Source organism: Rhinichthys klamathensis, unplaced genomic scaffold, assembly GCF_029890125.1.
Source record: "Rhinichthys klamathensis goyatoka isolate OS25496 unplaced genomic scaffold, OSU_Roscu_1.1 h1tg000108l_1, whole genome shotgun sequence".
NCBI lineage: Eukaryota > Metazoa > Chordata > Actinopteri > Cypriniformes > Leuciscidae > Rhinichthys > Rhinichthys klamathensis.
The window spans coordinates 1606905-1631617 of record NW_026606646.1 but is presented as its reverse complement, the minus strand read 5'-3'; the positions used below and the strand labels follow the sequence as shown (position 1 = coordinate 1631617).

General features: G+C 38.2%; 1 protein-coding gene across 1 annotated transcript in view; it reads left to right on the top strand.

Moving 5' to 3' along the window:
• The first annotated feature begins 5927 nt into the window (after positions 1 to 5927).
• The window catches only part of kcnh4b (potassium voltage-gated channel, subfamily H (eag-related), member 4b), a 45849-nt gene continuing 27063 nt past the window's right edge, over positions 5928 to 24713 (top strand). The window contains exons 1-4 of the mRNA XM_056253670.1: positions 5928 to 6431; positions 15922 to 16155; positions 20321 to 20452; positions 20794 to 20924. Of these exons, the coding sequence (XP_056109645.1) occupies positions 6356 to 6431; positions 15922 to 16155; positions 20321 to 20452; positions 20794 to 20924 (573 nt within the window). The 5' untranslated portion in view covers positions 5928 to 6355. The remainder of the gene's footprint in view (positions 6432 to 15921; positions 16156 to 20320; positions 20453 to 20793; positions 20925 to 24713) is intronic.

The window sequence follows — 24713 nt, the reverse complement described above, 5'->3', positions numbered from 1 at the left end:
CAGCCAAGTATTAAGCCCAAGCAATCGTGAAAACCGATTTGTTCCTCTCGCTGGAAGTGGTCCACTGATGAACGTCTGAACTTTCAGTCTTCTAATTGTTTCTAAAAGTTCATGGAAATCCCTCTTGAGGAGTTCTGACTGCTCTTAGTATCATTCTTCCCCACATGAATGATGAGTCGATTTGCAGTCTTATGTTTCATCAGAATGTTCTGAAGTTCCCTGTTTACATCAGAAGTTGTTGCTTGTGGAAGGCAGCACGTAGTTGTATCCCTGCTGCTGCTCGTTTGGAGATTCCTCGGTAATGCTTTATTTTACAGCACAGTACTTACGTGTACTTACAGTGTACTTACCTAGAAAGTACTGGCTAATATAAGGTAAGTACATGGGTTAGGGGTAGGTTCAGGGTTAGTACCTAGTTATGACCCAGTAATTGTAATTACTATAATAAGTACATAGTATGTACATGGGTAACAGGACTGTAAAAGGAAGCGTTACCGATTCCTCATCTACATTCATTAATACTTCAAATCTGTTCTCAAGATGTAAAGGCGGTGGTAGGAAACCAGTGTTTGCAATCCTTGTCGTAGCCGTATCTGGGGTAGAGGATGCTACTGCGGCAATATGTGATGCTTGTGACAATCTGATCTTGAGTGCCTTTGGGTCTTGCTCCCTGTTTGTGCCATTGATTAGTGTGTTGATCGGCTTGTTTCTCTACACTCAGTATGGCCTGTCGAAGAGCACTAGATTCATTGGACTCACCAGTTGTATGCTGGGGATGTCCATGACGAAGCTCTGTTGTGTGTTCCGTCTGGTTTGGTAGTCCCGTAAGTAACTTTGTTTCAAGAACTGCAATCCTTTGTAAAAGTCTGTGGCAGTTTGTGCAGCAAGTAGATTCTAGAAGAGGCATTTTCTTTCTTATCCTTTTGGATGTAGGTGTTTTCCCTTCTCCGGAATGTAAGCTGATGGCAGTGAGAGGCTGGTCGGATAGGAAAACCGCTTTTTTTGTAGAAATCTTCCAGTCACAAAAGTTTCTAGTTTTAACATTGATGCTAAGCTATGTCGATTTAGCACTGTGCTGATTTGCTGAAGTTAAAATTAGGAGATAAAATATAAAAGCAATAGAGCAACACTGTAAAAAAATTGCTGTAGTTATGCAGCTGTTTGCCAGTAACTTACTGTAGATTTAAATTGATGTATATTTACCGGCAACAGTTTGTTCAAAGTTAAATGAACATTAAACAATTAACAAGTCTTTGTCTTTACAGAATAAAATGATAAAATAACAATCTAATGCAAAGCATTCTGGGAATCAGAAATCTTCTTCAACCTTTTTTTTTTTTTTTTCTTCTTCAGATTTTGGTTCCCAGAATGCTTTGCATGAGGCTGTTATTTTAGTTTTATTCTGTAAAGATAAAGACTTGTTAATGTTTAATGTTCATTTAACTTTGAACAAACTGTTGCCAGTAAATAACATCAATTTAAAACTACAGTAAGTTACTGGCAAGCAGCTGCCAGTAATACTGTAATTTCTACAGATTTTTTTTACAGTGAAGGTGCAGTGCAGTAAGCAAGAGTGTCCGAACAGTCGCATCCTTTTGAGATATAAATTATAATACATTTGAATAAAATGCAAGGCCTACATCATAAATAAAAAATCAAGCTGAATTCTTGTTTTTCGTTTTTTTTTTTTATGAAAAAAAAAAACGAAAAGGGACAGTTTTCTCATTTTTCTACTTTCAATATTAAAACAAAAAACAACTGAAAGAATGATACAAAGATTCTCTTGAACCACCACCAGAAAACTACTGGAGTGCTGCTCTGTAATTGGCCGAAATGCTTCGTTCGGCTTTTCTGAGATCCTCTACTCTTCCCTGTTGATGACCTGTGACCTACTTTCTGTATGATCTGAATTCTGCGTTTTGAATTTTATAAAACGGAATTTGAAGTTTCAAATTTTTTCTTAATCTTGAAAACTTGAATTTGTATTTTTTAAAACTGGATATTTGCAGTCTAAGAATTCAGAACAAAAAAACAGCTGATTGAAAATACATGTCTATAAAATACATAAAAACATTTAAATTCGTCAAAATTCGTTTAAAGAAACAAATTCAGAACTATTTAAAACTCCACATAATGTTCAATTTTGATAATTACACTTGTCAATAATTCAAATTCAAAGCATTTTTTTTATATTATAAGCTCCATAACATTTGACCTACCATTAACTAAGTGCTTTTATTCATAATGAAATTTCTCAATCTGCATAATGATCCATTTCCTGTATAAATGAGGCAGGGTTGAATGTCCTGAGCACACAGTGTGGGTATCCTTTGGTGACCCAGAGAGGATTTACAAGAGTGCATCTGTCAATGTATACTGTGGAAAGTCATTCCAGGGATTTCATCCATCTATCTTTTGCATTTCTTACTGTGAGTGAGAGATCATGGGAAATTCCTCTGAGAAATTAAAATCTTTGGTTCATTTAAACAGATGGAAGTTTTTTTTGGCAACACTTTCTATGAAGACCATGCTTATAATGAATTATAGCCCCATTTATACTTATTTATTATGAAGTATTACTATTCTATAAATATTTATAAAGACTCATTAAGACCTATACTGCATTATAAGAACAGTTAAAGTTACATTTATATTATTTTTATTTGTCATGCATTTGCTTTTTCAATGTGCATACACATAATCCATTATACACTGATTTATCAATGATCAAATATAAAATAGATCCAGAGACACTTGTTTGCTGTATACCAATTAGTTATCAATTATGTCTTTAATGGCTAATGTTTGCATTAGAGGTCATGAATGGTAATTTGGATTTGTTAAAATCTATATCTCCTCAGCCATATGCATGATATTGCTTATAGAAGTTTGGAATTATACTTTAAAAAAAATATACTGTTGTAGGGTTTTGCTAGTATGTAACATTATATATATATATATATATATATATATATATTAACTGTTTGTATTAATGATTAATGGTTCATATTAATGTTTTCCCCCCATTCTTTTATTACAGGAATTATTGTTCAGTTACATTTACAAGTAAACAACTTAAAATGTATAATGAGCAAATCTTCATGATTTCTTAACATTTGCTTTAGGAAAATTGCATCCTATGTTTTCACTTTACTTAAAGCCATCAATGATGAATTTATAGATGTTAGTAACTGTATTATCACTCACAATAAGTATAACACAACATGGATATTAATAACAATGTATTCACTTATTTGACAAAAATAAATCTGAATTACTAAAAAGTCATAGTAACTATAATATAATAACATTTTAGCAATGCTGGTTGCATCTTTATAAATACATTCATGGAACCATACGACTGCCTAATTAATTCTTATAAATCAGTGTATAATGATTATGAGTATGTGCATTGAAAAAGAAAATGCATGACTCATAAGTAATTATAAAAAATAATTTAAATGTAATTATAACTGTTCGTATAATGCAGTATAGGTCAATGAGTCTTTATTAATGTATTTATAAAATAGTTATGTTTACTTTTAAATAAGTTTAAAGGGGTGGTTGATTTTGATTTCACTTTTCTAACTTTAGTTAGTGTGTAATGTTGCTGTTTGAGCATAAACAACATCTGCAAAGTTACAACCCTCAAAGTTCAAAGCAAAGGAAGATATTTGCTTTTAAAGAAATTGTTTTTTAAGGACTGCAACTGTCATGATTCTGCCCTCGTGTCCTTGATTTTCTCTAGTCTTGAGGCAGGATCATGACAGAATCATGTTTTGTGTGCAAGCACATGGTCTTGTGTTTTGGCCATGTGCTTGTGTTGTCTCGTTCCCTTGCCTCGTCTGCACTTGGGTTCTTCTGCTATCATCATAACAGCAACAAATGGCTGGTAGGGACTACACGACATTCCTCCTGGGTTAGTGACATCACCAACCCTAAAATGTATATAAACCCCGCAGTCCATGTTGAGAAGAGAAAGAGTTGTTGTAGTAGAGCACATAGAGTCTGCTCAAGCTGTCGCATCCGTCTTTTCACATGCGCAGTAAGTAACACAATTCCAGTTCCCACACGAGCGATTTAGAGATTATCATGACAGAACATGCTAATCAAAGACTTGAAGAAAGTTAACTCCACATCAGCGACAAAAATCCATCAACTAACCATTCAGAAACGTTCTGTTGCATTCTACATGTTGTCACTTCTTGAGTCTTTCCATCATTGTCCGACTTCAGTTTAAACATAAAAGGCAGAACAGTTTCTGACATTTTAGTGCTTGTCTGCGTGAGGTAATCGGAGCTTCTAAAGCCTAGTTCACACTACAGGATTATAAGCCCGATTTAAGCCCGATTTGCAAATCGTTGAGCTCGCCGACAGGTCAGGGTGTTATCGCGTGCAAATCGCGCGGATTAGCGGACGGTGGACGCTTGCCAATCTGTTAGTATGAAAGAGCCAACAACGCATCAAAGACGCTCGCTGACGCCTCGCAGACGCGTCGCCGAGCCCAGAAAAATATCTAGCATGCTAGATATCCAGAGCTGTCGCCCGACTCAACCTCAGTGATGTCATGAGCTACAGCCAATCAGAGCAAGGCATGGGTTGCTCCAATCAGAGCAAGGCATGGGTCTTCGTCTTCTTCGCTGGGTATTAGCGCGCGTGATGTTTTGCGTCATTTCCGGTTCGTTTTATCGCGTGATTTTTTGTAACAAAACGTGGTTTGTAGACAAGATTGAATCGTTGGGTGACAGAGTTGTTGTCAACTCGTGTAGTGCGTTACCTCCTGTTGCGGATCAATCACGTTGTGTCGTGTGGTGTGAACAGCTCAACAACTTGAACACTCCTGATTTCACAGAGAGCAAGTCATGTAGTGTGAACCGGACAGTTGAGCCCGACGTTTTAAAATCATGTAGTGTGAACTAGGCTTAACACACACATGTCTTGAAGCTCCGCCCTATGTGCCGGGAGCAGCAGCTGATTTGCATTTAAAGGGACACACACGAAACAACCCGTTTTTACTGACCCTCAAAAGGGGACAATTTTAACATACTGTAAAAAAATAAATATCTGTGGGGTATTATGAGCTAAAACTTCACATACACCCTCTGGGGACAACAGAGACTTATTTTACATATTGTAAAAAGGGGGGTTATACCACCCCTTTAAATGGAGCTATAGTTCATTATAACATACAGGATGTACTTGAATGAACAACCAATTTTCACTCATGATGTACTGTTCAGATCTTAGATAAACAATGTCAAGACATGAGACTTATACATTATAACTATTTATAACTGTTTGTTTTCTGTAGGATTGTGGGATGCTGGAGCCTAACATTATAACTCTGGGAACAATAATCAATTACACCTTAAGTGTATAATACATGCTTCATTGTGTGTTAATATCATAAAAGTATTATAATTAACTATTCATGAGATGATGCAACGTATTACCTTTTCTCCATATAGACATTATTCCTCATTTAGAACCTTTTTGGCATAAAGTGTTCTTTAAAATTGAGTTGAGAAACCTAAGGTTCTATACTGAACTCAACTGAACCTTTTTTTTCTTTGATTGTACAGTAGCTCTCCAGGAAAAGCATTGGCATTAAAGAATAAGCAAATAATAACAATATTCCCTTTGAAAGTTCTTTTGAAGTTTCTCTCATTATTACATGAATGTTTTTGTAAAATAATATGAAAAGGCAGAGGACATTTAAAAAGACCCATTATTACCCACATTTGTTTCTGCAAACTGAATTATAATTTCGCTGTGATTCTGGAGGTTATTGTGACTGTACAGGAATGATATGTAAAGATGAGTATGTGTGATAGATTTCTTTCAAGAATGTGTGTGTGTGTGTGTGTGTGCTCTCAGTGGCTGAAGAGAACTGGAGGAAATGAATAGTGGGTGTGGATAAAGAGAGAAAGAGCCAGAGAAGGAGGGGTGAAGACAAATGTAACTGTCTCTGTAGCTCTGCCACAGTGTATTACAGAACAAAAACAAACCCAGACCGTTTAAGAGATGCACGGCTTGTGAATTCTCCTGTCATGCAGGTGTACACAGCTGAGAGAGACACACCAGGGAAGACAGAGGATAAGGAACTAAGTGGAAGTGTTCATCACGGTATGCATTAAGGAAGGGGATTTGTTTGTTTCTTGATCATACATCCACTGGACTGAGGAAGTATACAGTGAGGAGTCATCATTTGGGGGGTTGTTCGCTCTTTTAGGATGCGCTCTCTCTGCTGTACCTCACATCTGCCCTGGCCACCCTTTCTTTGGGATGTAGTGAAGATTGATGCTTCATACAGGCTTTTCCCCTAAACATTTGCTGACTCTGGAAACCTGGCATCATGCCAGTGATGAAGGGGCTGCTCGCACCCCAGAACACCTTCCTGGACACCATTGCAACTCGTTTCGATGGCACTCGTAAGTACTGGCACAAATACACACACACCAAACCCATATGCATGGAGAGAAAACACTCAAGCTGAAAAAAGAAATACAGTTGGTACCATAAAGGTGAAGGTTTTTCATTTCTGTAGGTTTATCAAATGGATGTGCAAAAATAATGGCTTGTGTCTTGAACAAACTTATACTTTCATAGAGTCTTCCAATTTACTATTGACATGTTTATAACTGCTACCAGAATTACTACACATCTGGTTTAATGACCCCCTTGAGCACTGAGGTGTGATACTGCCATAGTAGCGCAAGAGCACACATTAATTATGTACAGTAAGGCTGTGCTTTTTGTTGAGTGTTTCTGGCCTGAAAATAAAGTGACTTAACTGATCTGACCCTTAAAAATAACTTCTGTTAGGCAAACTAATGTTGTGTGGTTGATTCAGCCATAAATAATTTATCATCTTTAATAATTCTCTGCAATCGCATAGGTCATGGTGCTAGCTAGCAACGCCAAGGTCATGGGTTCATTCCTAGGAGATTGCATGATTGGATAAAATTTAGTAACTTAAAGTTAACCAAAAAAAATGTTTTTACTGTACCATTTTCTTTTCAAATGACAAACATTTTGGTAGCACTTCATTTTACAGTCCTGTTCCCCATGCACATACAATGGACTTATTACAGTAATTACAAATAACTGGGTAATAACTAGGTATTAGCCCTGAACCTTAAACCTAACTTTAACCCCTGTGGTTATATTACCCAGTGTTTTCTTACTAAGTACACCTGTAAGTACGCGTAAGCACATGTAGTGTAAAATAAGCCATCAACATTTTTATAGATTTTTGAAATGGCTGGATAAATCTTGAATATCAATTATCAGGTTTTTATTATTGTTATTTTACTGTTCATTTAACAGCAAAATGAAGGCATATCATAAGCTTTAAAGTGAAAATAACTGTGTTAGCAGTTAATACTGTATAAGAGGTGCACAGATACCATACTCTTGTGTGTTTGTTCTTGTTTTATCATGGGAGATACATCTCATGTTTTGCAGTAGCTGGAGTTCTCTCATGGCATTAGTCTTTGAGATACATGTGTGTCATGGGAAAAGTGGATGTCAAGGGACTAGCTGTTTGTGTAATCCTTTTATCCTGAACCTTCTTAGACACTAGTTAAAACACTGATTACAGGTTAAGGTTCTCATTCATAATAATAAAACCAGGATGTGAATTTTACTCTATTGCATCGAAATATCTATCAAATGACTACGATTTTTAGTATTACAACACAAAATACTAAAATATAATCATAAAGCAAAAAAAAAAAAAAAAAAAAAATTTGACACAATTCAACAAAGTTTTCAAATCTGAAGAAATTTGATAATATTCTTCTATAACAGTTTTTGTACCAAGATTATGAGCAGCCATACCACACAAATCTGATGACATAAAAGTAGCATACAATCCTCCCATCTGTGCTTTCTTACCATAATGAAGAAACCCCTTCACACAGCTTACATGCAAACTTAATCTCTTCTGTTAGATAACACCTCTCTCACACAAACCCACAACTGCATGTTCATGCATATTCACAGCTTCTTATTTTAATAAAATGCTATGTTGCAAGATATAATTATACTCTGCATGAGTGTTTGATCAACTGAATTTGGCAACATTTACACTGTTATTTTCCGGATTATTAATATTAAGCTGCTTAGCAACAATCAGTTTTGTATAAAGCACTATATTTTAGCACTACAGGCTCACACAACCTCAGAGCATTATCACAACAACATCTATCAAGGTTACCAAGTGCTGGTTAAAAAAAGTTTTTTTTTTTCTTTGACTTGTTGGTGATGCTGAAGTGTTTGAGATAGAAGATAGTGTTTGAGAACGGGCCGTTTATCCTATCAATGTGCCAAATTTCACTTTTCAACTTTTTACCACATTGTGCTGTGGGCTGCCATTGACTCTCAGCAGGAAGAAGAAGGCATTTTATGTGCTTGTGGATTCATTTCCTTTTTCTTCACTTTACTTATGTCATGTTCTTCACATGAGGATTCATTTGACATTATGAGGATGTTTTCTCACATGGGTCTTTATTTCTTACAACAGTTTGAGATGAAGAATATGTGATGTGTCGTTAATGTTAACTTCTCCTCTTGAGATACATTTCTCTGCTCTTTCTTCACAATGCTGGATGTTTCTGGGTAACAGAGCACCAGTTTACTCACGGCCCAAAATAGCTGCCCTCTTGTTGCCGTAGAGACCAGCTTTCCTGCGCAGTAAACGCAGTGAAGCTGAGCTTGTGGTACTAACCAATGACTTACTTACTGAAGACGCTTCTACAAACAACAAATGTTGATCATTTCGCTTTCATTGATTATATAACCTTTAATTTTATTCAAATATATCATGTAGATCAGGGCTAGCTGTCACACAATTTACTTCAGAGAATATTTATCAGGGTAGTTCATATTTTAATGTCCATTTCTGAATAGGCATATACCGTGCTAGTAGCTACAGAAAACACTATGAACATTTCCACCGTTACTGACCAGGAAGAAACATGCATTTCATTTAACACGTATTGACCCTGCTGTTGGGGCATGTTGTCACACTATATTGGGTAATTTATCACAATAGAAAAGTTACAGTAAACAGCCTTACAGCAAAATGGTAGATTATTATCAAGCAAACAAACAAATAAAATCTATTTATGAAAGAGCAAAAATGTTAAAGCTATACAACCTATCAAACTATTGTTTAGGGCAACAAATAAAGTGTTTGTCCCCATCTGTATTTGTGAGTTTGTGCACATTTGAGATTTTATTATAGATTGTGGTAGTATATAAATAGAGTCAGGTGGTTTCAAAAGTCTTCCACCAGTTCACAAGTTCACACTTACAACCCAGAGTACTTCCCCCATTTCCCTGGCTGGGATGAGAACAGATAAGAGTGAGGAGTGAGTTGGGGTGGAGGAGGGATGCTGGAAAACTGTCATGGGACAGAGGTGAGTCTGCTATATATAGGCCTCCTTTTGCTGATTGGGTAGATTATCTGAATGTGCTCCTTCTGAATCTTGTTAATAAAACATAAAGAGCTAATTGTGGTGGGTTGTTTTTTATTGTTTTGGATAATGAACAGCTTTTATTTGTCTGGCCCTGCCCATATAAACCAGACTATTGCCTGAATTAGATTGAACTTACATTTACATATTTAGCCTATATGCATTTATCCAAGGTGACTTACCTTGCATTCAAGGTATACTTGATAGAGCCATGCCCTACTGTTTGAGCTACAGGAATGCCTTGACAAAAAAAAAGACTAAAGCTTGTTAGTCTGGAAAAGGTCAAAAAGGCAAAACATTTTTTTTTGTATTGTTTTGTAAAAGTACGCACTGATTTGTTGCTTGAAAACATGTGTTACGTTCATTATTGGCTTACTTACATTCACAACGTTTCAGCACATGTAACACACACATAAGGGGGTTTATTTTATTGTCATTAAAATCATTTGTCAATTGAATTGTAATATACTGTATATTGATTAACCTGTCAAGGTACCTCCACAACAAAAGCGCTGTGAACATACGCAAAGTTTACTTAAACGGGTGAACTTAAGTGTGTGCGGCTACAGAAGGATTGCTGCGAAGATCATTTTGATTAAGCGGAATCAAAGGAAATGGTAACACATAACTGTTTTTTGGGGGGGAAATTCTCTGCTTGCTTTCTGTGTCCAGGTGGATTTTTAAATTAGTTAAAATAGTGCACAAATAAATAATTATGGTAGTAAATGAATTATAATGAGCAAACATCATTTTGAGCAGTACTACATTTTTGATAGATTAAATAGATTTATTGACATAGCCAGTGTAGCCAGTGTAGATGTAGTAAGTTATGCATGCGAGATGTTTTTGCTAGTTTTATGTATAAAAAAAGTCATGTGTCGTTGAAACATCTCAGCCCAATGTTCCACCTCCAGATCAGCAGATGGTGCCATCTCTCCATAATATTGAACTGTTTCTCTAGTTTCTGTCACGTGTCTATTACTGTCACATCCACCAGCTGGAGTGCCCATGATCTCCACTAGAGGGCACTCATCCTGACTCTTATGCTATTTTATCATGGACTACATTTCCCATAATCCACTGCTTGGACTCATTAAACTTGAATTCATTCAGCTGTGTCTCATTATCTTGTTAACTTTGCCTAAATTAGCCCTGTGTGTTCTGTCATTCTTTGTGAAGTCTTGTATGTGTTACACTGCATTTCTGCCTGGTTTCATGTGTCTTGGTTTACCCTTTTTGCCTGTGTTTTCTGCCCTGTTGCTTGTCTGGATTGTTTGCCCGTGTGTTTGACATTTTGCCTGTTTTATGGATTACGATTCTGGATTGTCACAATAAAGCAGCATTTTGATCTTCAACCCAAATCTCGGGGCAGTTACATAACAATTCCTTCTTGTTTGTTCAAATAAAAGGTCTCAATTACCTGCCATGCACTGTCTGTTCGAGCCCTGATCATTCTGGTTTCACACATTGTCGTGACAAAAAGTTGTGCTTCCAGTGTCGCTCTCCTGACCACTCCCGCTTTGTTTGTCCTGAGAGAGTGAAATCTCCATCTTCTCAAAGGGCTGGGAAACTAGAATGGGCCTCTGAATTTAATTAAGAAGTATGAGTCGACCTCTGGGGAAACCGACTGTGGGGAAGCCACCGACTTTGTCCACAAAATCCACTTGGTGGACGAGAAACGATGTACAGCCCCATGCCACTACGATAAGCTGCGCACTGTCTTAAATGAGATTGAATTGAAGGGCATTATAAGGAAATCTCAGAATGAATATGCATCTCCGCTAGTTTTAGTGTGGAAAAAGAATGGTGACCTTCGTATTTGTACAGATTTTAGATGGCTGAATGTGAAGACAGTGAAGGACACCCACCCACTCCCCCACCAAGCGGATGTACTCGCAGCCCTGGGAGGCAAGGTTTTCTTTTTGACTGTGGACTTGACTTCTGGGTTTTATAATGTTCCATTGTTTGAAAAGCATAAGAAGTACACCACTTTTTTTTCTCCTTTCGGTCTCCATGAGTACAATCGGCTACCTCAGGGATTGACCAGCAGTCCAGCAACCTTTATGAGCATGATGATGTCCATTTTCGGTGATGGTAAACGGATGGTATAACCCCTTCTCAAAAGAAGATCAGATCTTTCCTGGGTATGATTTTATATTATCAGCATTTCAATAAGGACTGTTCTGCTAAGGCAAACCCCATTTTTTAGTCTCCAATCAGATCGGTCACAGAACATAGCTCAAAGGAAATGTGGTCAAATAAGGAGGCCACTCAGTGTCATTGAAGCTTATACCAGAGAATTGGACTAGTGAGTGTCGAATGACACCCAGATTTCAGTCATCCCTTTATTCTCTCTGTTGATGCTACATTGAATGGCATAGGTGCTGTGTTATCTCAGGTGCTGTCTGGTGAGAATATTGCATGCCCATTTGCTTTTGTAATCAAAACACTCCCCAAGTCCCAGATGAACTACTCAGCACATAGACTCGAATTTCTGGCTTTAAAGTGGGCCATTTGCGACAAGTTTAGCCATTGGCTAAAAGAGAGACATTTCACTGATTGGTCTGATAATAATCCCTTGTTCTATATTCTAACCAAACCCAAATTGGATGCGATTGAACAGTGATGGGCGGCGAAGCTACCTGCATACGACTTTGATGTGAAGTATGTGCCAGGAAGGAAAAACATTGTTACAGATACCTAGAGCAGAGAGCCCATTGTTAAGTCTTGTGTCAGCCATCGTCTGTTGAAAAAAACATGTTTCTCTCTTGGATGAGGTGAATGGTGTTGTTACTGGAACTGTGCATAATGCCTTTCGTGTGACTAAAAACTGTCAAAATGTGCAGGCTACCAGTGACAGCGAAGCTGAGAACGAGCTGCAGGATGACGTGAATGGCTCATGTCCAGGATCCTTCGATCCTGCTGAAGTTTCTCCTGTCTTGGGTGCTCACTGCGATGGTGGAGTTAGTCCGTTGACCGTGGCCAGTCCAACGACACTCCAGCTCCCTGCTGAAGATCCATCTGTTGCGATCCAGTTTTCCAGACTTGTCCATCTCCAAGAGCGGGACAACATAGTTGGTAGAGTCATCTGTTCTGAGTCATAAACGTCCTTCAAAGAGTGAGAGAGCAACGGAACCTAGCTCTGTGACAAACCTTTTGAAGCACTGGAAAAAGCTATTTTCTAAGAAGGCACATGACTTCCCCTGTCACAACCAGTTTGCTTAGCAAGTTGCCCATCGCCTTTGGAATGACCTCTTCTGCATTTATGAGAATGAGAGAATGCATTTTCCAAAGAGAATGCATTCGGACCAGGGTGCGTATTTTGAAAGAAAAATCTTTAAGAACTTGCCTGCGATGGCTGTTGTTCAAAAATCTCACACCACACCATAACACCCTATGGGTAACGGTTTAGCAGAACAATTCAACAGGACTTTGGGGAATATGATAAGAGCTCTCCCAGTCAAATCTACGTCGAGGTGGCTACAGCTTCTAAAGACGTTAAGTGGGGCGGCAGTGGCTCAGTGGTTCATGTAGGTTGTCTACAAACTGGAAGGTTGGTGGTTCAATCCCTGGTTCCACCTGACTAAGTGTCGAGGTGTCCATGAGCAAGACACCTAACCCCAGCTGCACCCGACGAGCTGGATGTCGCCTTGCATTGTTGACACCGCCGTCGGTGTATGAATGGGTGAATGTGAGGCAATATGTAAAGCGCTTTGGTAGCCATTGGGTCTGTGAAAGCGCTATATAAATGCAGTCCATTTACCATTTTACCATTTAACATTCAGCTACAATGAATTGTACTGAAACAACTGGGTTCGCAACTGGGTTTATCGTTTGGGAGTAAGGCTGCTGATTGACAGCATGTCCTTCTTGATGATAGATGATCAGCCAGCTTGAGTTTGTTACTGTCCTCCAGCCCCACCGCTGCCGGATGTCTCTAGTGCTTCGCCGTCTCCGGGGATTCCCTGGTGTGACGTCGAGCCTCCAGTCTCTGATCTCTTTACTCCATCTCGGCCTGTCGACCTTCCGGCTCCGCCTTGACTCCTCCCACTTTCGGCTTCATCCATTCATCACAGAATTTGTCTCTGTGAATTCCACCACCATCGAAAGCCAGAGTGTTTCCTCCACTGTGTGTTTCCCAGAGGAGAATGGGGAGTTCCAGGATGTTTGCAGCAAGCAACTGGCCACTTCCACCTCATCGGCCATGTGACTGTGGCACCATGCCCAAAGGGAAAGTCTATCCTATGTCGATCCCGGAGCAGAAGGTCATGGATGAATACATCAAGGAAGCCCTGGAACAAGGGTTTATTCAACCACCGCTTCTTCAGAAGGTCTGGCTCTCTACCAGTGATATCCTTCTCTGGCTGCCATCCCGCAAGCGAAGTCCCCGATTTATTGGACCATTCACCATTCAACGACAGATCAATGATGTCAAGTATCGCTTAAACCTACCTCCTCAATATAAGATTTTTCCCTCCTTCCATGTGTCACTGCTTAAACCTCACTATGCATCTCTTCTCCCTTCCTCCACAGGGCCACTCCATCCTGGATTCCCAGCACAAGGCGGCCAATTAGAGTACTCAGTGTACTGGGAAGGATATGGCCCAGAGGAACGATCCTGGGTACCACAGGATGATATACTGGATCCTACCCTTCTCAGGTCCTTCAGCTCCACCCATCCGTTCACAATCGCCTGAATTCTAACCATCTGTCACCACTTGATTACCTCCCCGACATATACTCACCATCCACACTCACCTGTTTTCCGGTCTCGTCAATCTCTACATGAGAACGCTCTTGCCTGACTCCTACTTACCTGTATGCTCACCTTCTACTCACTATATGCATCCTTGGACCTATTTTCCCCATCTCATCCGTATACTGCTTCATCACCTGCAAAAGAAAGAAAGATCAATGAGCTAAGTGTGACTGACTGCAACCTATCTGTAAATTACTCATTACCTGTTCAATAAAGTACTTGTTCAACGATACCTGTGTTCCTTCTCCTGTTTATCTGTGACACCTACCAAAAACCATTTCTTAAAACTTTGTACAAGTATAAGAAAAAACATAACAGACAGACAAGTGTAATCACAATTTATTTATTGCAAAAAATGTCAAAAGCATTACCAAAAGGCGTTTAAATGACGATGTGTTGCAGTCGCAGTCCTCTCTGGCGGTATTTATTAGGAGGTACAGAGCAGAATTTAAGTTTTTAATCCATGAAAATTTTAATCCGGCTTCACTCTGTGAAGGTGCGCTTTACCAATTTCAAATGTATATCGACTGAAACACTGCATGTCGCAATCTGTGACGAAGCAGGTCAGAGCCAATGAACTTTTGATATCACTGCCGTAAAACATGTCGTAACGCTTCTTGAGGGTGCAATTTTTTTATTTGAATTCATCATAATGAGAGCAGGATTTGACGTTTACGGTCCCTGCTGAGAATGGAGATGAAGATCGCTGGATAAAGGGCTGAATTTGGATCTGTTCCTCGCAAACGTATGGACTCTAAAGATTTGGATTACAGCGAACAAATTCTTTTGTGAATTTATGTTGTGGTTTGGTGTATTTTATGGTTATTTTGTCAGTCGCTGTATAGGAGATACAAACTAAATATTACAAAATGGTTAAACGATTAAAGAAAACATTTTAAGGTTTTAAAGTGTAGTCTTGTTTAACATTATGAAATCTTTCTAAATGAGTTTGCAGCAGAAGTTACGAACAGAGCGAAATGTTGTTATTTCTTATTAAGTAGATGAGTAAACTGCATTTAATAAATGTGACTAAAAACATGTAATTGATATGACAATTGAATACAATAGAGTCAAAACATTAATGCCACGATTTTAATATTCATAAATAGGAATACATACAAATGTGTACCTCTGTAAAGTTGTTCATAAGTAAATTTACATTTTAGTGTTGTCAATATGTAAATATTTTATGTTTTAGTGCTGTCAATATGTCATTATTCTACATTTCAGTGTGTATGAAAACGTAAGTAAATGTACGTGTGGAACACTTTACGTAAAAATACACACATATTCTCATGTCACGTTATTCTGTCGGTACAAGTCAAGTATAAGTGCAATTTTAAGTATATTCCCCAGAAGTACATAAAGTATATTTCTGAGAACATACAAAGTAGACTGAAAGTATACTTTCTTATTTTTAGTTTAAAAAGTAAAATAGCACACTTGAATAAACCTATTTTTCGTAAGGGGTATTTACATCCACTTGAACAAAATAACATCCACTTGAACTAAATACCAGAAATGCGTCATGTAAGTAGAAATGCAAAGATCCCACGTAGGAATATTGATTTGGAAATTATAAAACAGTACAGCAACAGTACTGCACAAAACACAATACTCACAACTAACTTTACAATGTCTTTCAAAACATTAATATTCATCACTTTATTTGTTCCTCAGACAGCAACTTCCTCCTTGGGAATGCTCAGGGTCACCGTGGCTATCCCATTGTATACTGTTCCGATGGATTCTGTGAGTTGACGGGATTTGGACGAACAGAGGTGATGCAGAAGAACTGCAGCTGTCATTTCCTACATGGCTTGGGCACTAGTGAGCAGGTTACTCAGAGTGTGGAGAAAGCTCTAGAGGGCAAGGAGGAGTACCAGGCTGAGGTGCAGTTCTACAAGAAGAATGGTAATAATACTGTAGTAATAATACTGTACTAACTTCAATTGACAACTAATATGTTGGATAATCACTGCCATGATGAAAAAACAATGCATATAAATTTAGGCGTATCGCCCAACCCTAAGCAGTTTCATAAAGAAGTTAAGTTGCCCTGCCCAGTGTGCAAGCCAAATGCAACTGTGGCAAGGATGGAGAGAAAACCTTTAGCGAAAACAGGCAACACCAGGATGCCAGTTCTCCTCTGGCTATACAGTTAAAAGTCAAAAATAGATATCTCTCTTACTATAGTTATTGAAGTGTTAGATTAAAGAGTATAAGTTACTTTGAGTTCAAGGTAGGAATGAATGAGAAGATGCATCCTGAAGCATACAAATTAAAACCCACCTGAACAAGCTAATCAAGGTTTTCAAAAGTACTTAAAAATTGCAGGTAACATAGATTTGTAATTTTAACTCAAACTGATTCATCACTGAAGACCATTGTGAAATTGATGCTGTTCCCCTGTTTACAATTGTAAAGCTGACTTGAAGCAATTTGTATTGTATAAAGTGGTATATACTATAAATAAACCAGACTTTTATAAACCAAATAAACCAAACAAATTTTCTGAATGAAATGTGAGCAGTGTTCGCAGATCTTGTCATTACAATTGGGGTTTCTGGGTGTTTGCTTGGGCATTGCTTTGCGGTTGCTTGAGTTTTTAGGCCTTGTCTAATATCAAGTAAAGTCAGGTTTATTTATATACTGTAGCACAGGGGTTTTCAAAGTCTGTTCACAGTGGGCTTCCTGTTTGACACAACGTGCACAATGGTGCCTCCCCGCCCCCCAATTTTTATATATTTTCAACAGTGATCAGTGCGCAAAGAGTGCCGCAAACACACGGTTTGTTTGTAATTGTAATCAATAACGGACTCGTGTGCCTAATGTTCGACTCCTGTATGTCACTGTAATCGTCTTTACCTTGATTACAATTAAAACTTTATTAGCGCAACACTGGTTTGCTGTATCCACCCTAGAAATTTAGTTTGCATATCATATGCTCATGCAGTGGTTAGGTGTTTTGAGCCGTCGTTCAGTCTGTATTTAACAGCAGGATGAGAAACAGCTTGGGCTGCTCCGAAACAATCACAGAATAGGAGAGATTGTGCTTTGAAGCCAAATACACTATTCTCTCCACCATCTCAGATGAAATCGGCCGGGTTTCCTCTGCATTAGGGCTGTTTTGGACTGACTGTTTGAATGCATTCGCTAACTGGATCCTTGGACTGAAAACGTCTAGGTTACGACTGTAACCTCTGTTCCCTGAGAACAGGGAACGAGAAACTGTGTCGATGACGCTATTGGGAACGCCCTTCATGTGAACCGATGTCTGAAAAGCTATCCAATCACGGCAATCGATATTGACCGGCGACAGCCTATGACGTCACTACTAGTGCGACCCGGAAGTATAAAAGGGGCACCTAGTGAACATGCCATCCACTTATCGTCTGTAGGGACTGTTCAGCAAGCATCCCCGAGGCATGGCTACCAATGCAGTGTCTCGTTCCCTGTTCTAAGGGAACAGAGGTTACAGTCGTAACCTAGACGTTCCCTTTCGAAAGGGAACTCGCACTGCGTCGATGACGGTATGGGGAACGAAGTACAATCCCACCATGCTGAGGGGAGTGCATGCCAAATATGGCTTGTGACAGAAACGTCAGAAATGGCAGTTACACTGAAAATGCCAAGAAATACTCCCCCTCCGGGTCACATATATGCTGTCAGTGACAGTATTCCCTATGGTCACTGTCCAAGCTATAAGCCTCAAAGTGGCCTCCAAACAATGAAAGTCCTACCAAGCCCGCTCAAAGGTTTGGAACCAGCAGCTTCCAGGGAAGGGGTTCATTAAAGGGAAAGTTAAGTATTCACACAGAGCTTACTCAGATAGATTCTGGAACACTATGCTCAACCTGATAAGAATTGACCAGGCTCTGGGCTAAAATCAGGGAGGCTCCATGGAGCCTGCAACGTGATACTTAATGCCTTTGCAATGCTTAGCATCCAACTCATTGGGGAGCTGCCTTCAAGGAGGCCTGTTAAGGCCTATCTACTTGATAGCGAGGATGTTAGCAGAGCTAGCCTTCAGAAGCCTAGGTGCTCTCACAGACATTTCTGTGGGCCTGGTTATACTTATTTAACATTGCCAACAGGCAGTGTACTCAGCAGAAGTGCTATCGATCCTTTAAAGCAAGGAGAGTATAATCTTACGCTACCGGAGTATCGAGGAGGCCTACTGTAAAACTCTGACTATCACAGGCGTCAGCCTGGGCAGTGCTTTGGCTCTAAGGGGGCATACTCAACCATTCCAAATGGGACGGAGTAACTAATGGGTTACTATGGGTAGCAAAGTACTCCAATGAATGACCCTAACAAGGGGAGCACTATCAGCATGACACTGAGGAATGTATCAGGGTCGAGGCCTATTATCTTGTATTTTTACAAGACAGATTTTATATTCTCTACTAAACCCAAGGGAATGGAGGCCTCAGTAAGTGGCCAACAGCATTCGACCTTATGACTTGAATTATTTTATTCAAGGGCTCAGGAGAAAAATCCTTTTTTAACTTAAGGCCTTGCTGCTAGCTACTACACTCAATGCTGTAAAGGGCGGAGGCCTGAGCACACTGCTTCTTACTCTCTAGAAAGAAAGACCTGACAACGCCCATAGATATCTGCATGGGAGGCTTTTTGAAGGTAGCCTGCTACCTATGCTGCTATCTACCCAGTTACACCACTAGCATTTACACCTAATGCAAAAGGTGGGCCTTGGCCAGACGACTCTTGCAGTAAGAGGGGGCCAGATGGTCTAAGGAACCTACACTCAGATACTGAGAGACTCAAGGCGAGAATGCTTAGCAGACCGCCACCAAAATCCTAGATACTAAGCCTAAGCCAGATATCGAGGTGGCCCCATGAGGGCAGACACACGAATATTATATATCTGAAGTTCAGAGCTATAATCTCAAAACGACTCTCTAAAGTGAGAGGAGAACTACTGCTATATAAGTATAAGGTGGCTATCAAGGTGGCCCGACGAGGGCCAATGCTTGATTTTGTAGTTCTATCTGGAGCTTGACAGAGCTGAGGCCTCAGTAGAAAAACTCCCGATAGGGAGGAAGCCATCTCACACAGAATGTCTGTTTGATGCTCAGATGAGCGGTGGCCTGACTAAAAAAGTTCCGTATAATAAGGCCAACCTGTTCACTAGCACAGATTGGCTCAGATTCTAAATCAGAGGAGGCCTATGGGAAGGGAACTTTCTAACAGGGAACCGAGGTCTACTGTTCAACCTTACTAAAAAAAACTCTCGTAAAGGGAGGAGACCTACAGAGCTCAACCTGCTGCCCGTAGAGCGATGGCCTAAACAACATACACAAAATGGAGGCCTATCAGTGACGTCATAGGCTGTCGCCGGTCAATATCGATTGTTGTGATTGGATAGCTTTTCAGACCCTTGTTCACGTGGAGGGCGTTCCCCATAGCATCCCCTTTCGAAAGGGAACTTTCCAAGAGTTTACGGTTTAAAATTATCTGATCGAAACCAGAGGCGTCTATTGTCCAAAAACCTGCTTCTTTTCGCTTTTTAAAGTATTGTTTCTGCTATAATATATTGATTGAAATTATCCATCATTAATTAATTTATTAATTTTTAAAAATTTTACCACTATGGCGCCCCTCTGGGGAGGCATGCCCCACACTTTGAAAACTCCTGATAAAGCACTTTTTACAATACACATCATTTCAAAGAAGCTTTACAGAATGGATTGTTATTTAACCATTACTATGATAGAAAATGACCCGTCTTTTAGTAGCCAACCACATTTTTTATATCACCCACCTCTAGGTATATTCTTATCAGGGAGCAGCTTGAAAGTAATTCCACAATTCTTTAGTCGCCCAATGAGCACTGTTGCGAAAAACTACATTTTGGTGTTATATACACGAAAATATTGCGATATTGGGGGGCCAGTTCTCTTCTGGCTATAGAATTTAAACACAATGTCAACATTAGCTAGCTATATGTTACTATATTGTTCGGACTGTAAGAGTTAAGTGTCTTTGAGGTTTGTCCCCAGATTTAGAGGTAGCCATATATCTCTGTGTAACTCTTCTTTTTGATGTGTTCTCACAGGAAGTTTGTTCTGGTGTCTGTTGGACATCGTGCCCATTAAGAATGAGAAGGGGGAGATGGTACTTTTTCTCTTTTCATTCAAGGATATCACAGAAACATATGGCAAGAGCCATCACAGCAGCAGAACTGATGGTACTGTCTTCACTAAAAAACATTATTCTCACTGTCTTTTAAATGTTTATAAAATAAATAGCCTTGAAAGCGCTTCTTTCGTTGTCGACGCTTATCATTGTTTTCGACATTTGATAAGAAATAGCAAGTTTAGAAGCTAGAGGGCACATCTACTGTATAATGAAAATAAATTATATGAATAAAAAGAAGACTTGTGTCTTCACAAACTGGTGGGTACATCTACAAAATGCACAAAACTGCTAAAACACATGGAGGAACATCACTCATGGACACACTGGCACAATCTTACTTTATAATTTGTAAACTGTCAAGGCTATTAAGGCTATTTTAATTTTGTGCAGATAATAAGCCATTCAACAGGACCACTGGAAACTCTCATATCAGTAAAGCCAGAAGGAGGGGTCGCACCATGATTTACCAGCTAACCAGCCAGTTTACCGGTGACAGCAAAAATGACGTCAGCCTAAGTCAGGTGAGTACAAGTATGAACTACTTACTAAAACTGTGAAACTCCATTAAAACATCTTTCATGAAATTAAATTCTAGGGATGTAAATCGATCGTTTATGATTTACCAATTTTAATTAACATTAATATTTAATTGAACTCTCTGAAAATTGAAAAATCTTGTATCCCAATTGGGAAATGCATAACAAAAAAAAACTCTAGTTTTTCAAATCATAATAATAATAAAATTAAAAAATATCAAGTTGCACATGAGATCTTCAGTCTTCTGATTGTGCAATGAGATACGCAATGACAACAGTCAAGAATGACTTTCAGTCTTCTGTGCTCTCTAAAATCTGCAAATCTAGTTCTTGCATTATACACAACAATATGAGGTATACTCCAGTTGTTGAAAAAATACATTTACAGAAAAATAAATATACAAAATTAAGTTTTTTAAACTTATCATATTTGATGACATCTCATCTCATTGACAACAGTCAAACAAGTATCGTAGTAAATCTTATAGATACATAAAAAATATATAGATATCTTTTTGATTTATCAATACATCCTATTGGTAGTCATTTGATTGATGCATCTATCCATATCAATGTACTGTATCATAACACTTCTAATAAATACGATAAAGGTAAAAATCACCCATAGTACAAGGTTCCCAAAAAACCTTTCTGTGAACAATTCTTAAAATAACGATTTTAATAAAGAATCTTTTTACACTTTACCTTTTGTGGAATTGAAAGTTTGCATATATGTTAAAGATTTTTAATGGAACCATAGATGCCAATCAATAACCTTTATTTTTAAGTGTATAATTTACACTTTTTTTTAATTATTATTTATTTATTTGCAATACCTAGAAAGAGGACATACTTAGTCAGCACTTAAAAAATTCAAGTTTCCTGTTTGTAGAATTTTGCAGTGTTACAAGTCTCATTGCACTATGGCAAACATTATATTATCAAGTAATTTACTTAAATACAGTTTTAGAGTAGGCCTAGACTTTACAATACAAATCTGTGAGAATTGCCTTGCCTCTGCACAATGTTCTGCCATGATGGTGACATTGATATGTTATTGTGTCGTTTATTGGGATGGGATAAGCTGCGTGCTTAGGACTGGGGTTTGTTCAAATCACCAACCATAAAGAGCACTGATAACATTACGCCAATAACATGCATTATATAATGCTTAACAGGCCATTCATGTTTTCAAATAGTTAAGAAAAAACATGTATATATATTCACAATAGAATGTGCATGATACTGATCTGTTAAGATTTTAAAATCACTCTTAAAGGTGCAGTAAGTAATTTCTGAGAAACACTGTTTAGGATGGTGCATGACGTCACTTTGTAGGCCAACCAACAGTTAGCATCATGCTGGTTCCCTCGACAAAAACCAAATAGGATTTTCTCATAGGCTTTTGGGTTATCGCTAAAAACAAGCTCTGTGATCGACAAAGGTTTATGATACTTGCACGTTTTGTCCATAAAGATAATTATCACAGATGAACACAACTTTTATGAATTTTGAAGCCTGAATGCAGTCGCCAGAAGTAAAAAGCTAAAGGTAAGTTATAAACTAACTACACCACGGTCCCACAAATTTAACGTCACCACCACTAAGCTTCCACCATCTCTTTTAATCTTTATCTAAAAACAAATCTTAGAATAGTTAGAATAGTTTGTAAGATCACAATTATAAGCATAACAAGGCTGTAAAAGCGGACAGAGTTTACCTGGGCAGGATCCTATTTTCCAGTGACAATTTGACTTGTTGTTCAAACAGTGTAAAAAAAAGTGCAGGCCGAGAAGTTTTTAGGATGTCTAATTCTCCATGTCACATGTCACATGGCAATGGTGGAACAGGAGGGCAGACTGGCAGGTCACACTTCCGATCACTCCTGGTAACAGATGGCCATGTTTTCAGCTCGGCTTCGCTCTCAGCAGAGCCACCTGGCTTCGTTCTATCACACTCCAACTGACTGAGAGAAAAATAGGCAAACAAAAGCATCATGAGCAGTGCTCAACAATAAGGATTTTTGGCCCAGTAGGTCATGAATGTGCCTGCCAATATTTTCACTGACCTCATAAATAAAATAAATAAAATAAATAAATTCTCTTAGCAACATGCCAGTGTCAGAAATGTGTATGTAGTTTTCAATAAATTATAATTACCAAATAAAGCTGGAAATTCTACAAGAGATTTTGTGCTCAGGGGATCCAGTTTCCATGCCACATATCACAATTCCCCTCTCCCTCCCCAGCCTTCCAGTCTAAGCTCAATAAAAAAAAAAATTATATTCAGCCTGCATTACTGATGTGATCAAAACCTCATATATCAGCCAGCTAGATGTTCAATATATACAGAGCAAACATATGTTTATTATATATGATTTAAAGTGTTTTTGATGACTTCAGCCACCCACATTAAGTGGAAAAGCAACAACTGAGACCGTTTATTTAGCATTATGACCATCAGACCATGGAACTCTGTTCAAATCAGTTTTATTTGTACAGTGCTTTGAAAAAAATACACATTGCTTCAAAGCATTTATAAAATTAATGTGTATAATACATTAATGCCTTATTGGCCATAACACTCTAGAGCTGGGCAATGAGAACAATCATCCAGTTGAGATTTGCTATAATTTATATACATTTATATTAAACCAGTTATTTTGTAAATGCATGTCTATATATTAAAAATGTTTTTTATATAACTACTCAATATAGGAAACAATGTATTTCAAACCTGTCTGCAAATGCTGAGCAAAAACAGTTGCTTGCAAGGAGGTGCAGCTTTGATTTAAATAAGATTAAAGTTTGCCTAACACATCTTTCAACCCCTTGAAAAATTTAAACTTGAAAAACTGAACATTAATTATTGAGAAAAGATTTTATGGATTTAGGGTCCTGGACTATGGAGGAATAGTAGAATAAAGGAATAATGTCAGAATCCCAGTGCACAATATCTTCAGAGAGAGTAATAAAGGCATGAGGTACTGACGTGTGTTCAGCTGCATCATGGGTCTGTTCTTAAATCTTAATGAAGAGTGTGGCAGATGAGAGCATGCTGGATTAGAAACTTGATTTGCTGCCTCAAACTAATCCTGACTATAAAGACCATTAGTTTGACCCTTCCCCTGACCTATGTGATGTAAAAGTTAAATTAAAGAAACACCAAGATTTGTCATCTGTCATGTGATGTCCTTGCAAATAAAGATTAAATGTTGTGGTAACACTTTCTATGAAGCCCGTATTTATAATGCATTATAAGGGTATTCTCAATGCATAGTAATACATGCATAATGCCTTATAAACAACCTTATGATATGTTGTATCATCTGATAAATAATCTTAACAACAGTTATACATTATTACCTTGTGGTTATAACTTTCAAGATTATAATGCATTATAACACCAGATGAAGTGGTGTTATAATGCATTATAACACCAGATGCACGCATGATGCATAATAAACAACCTTGTGTTGTATCATCGCATGAATAATCATAACAACAGTAATAATACCTAATTATTAGATTTGGTAAAGCCTTGTAATTTTACAGTTTTTATAATTAAAAACATGATTTGCATTGTGGATGTATTGTTCTTTTGTACTTTTCCACACAACTTTGATTTTACCTTAAGGGAAATGTCTTATAACCACTTCATGATATCTTATGGCTGTTTACTTAACTGTTGTCACTTTACTTGAAGCAGACAAAAGACCACTTATAAATATTATGACCACATTCTAAAGCTTTTTAGATGTTTAGAAGACTTTGT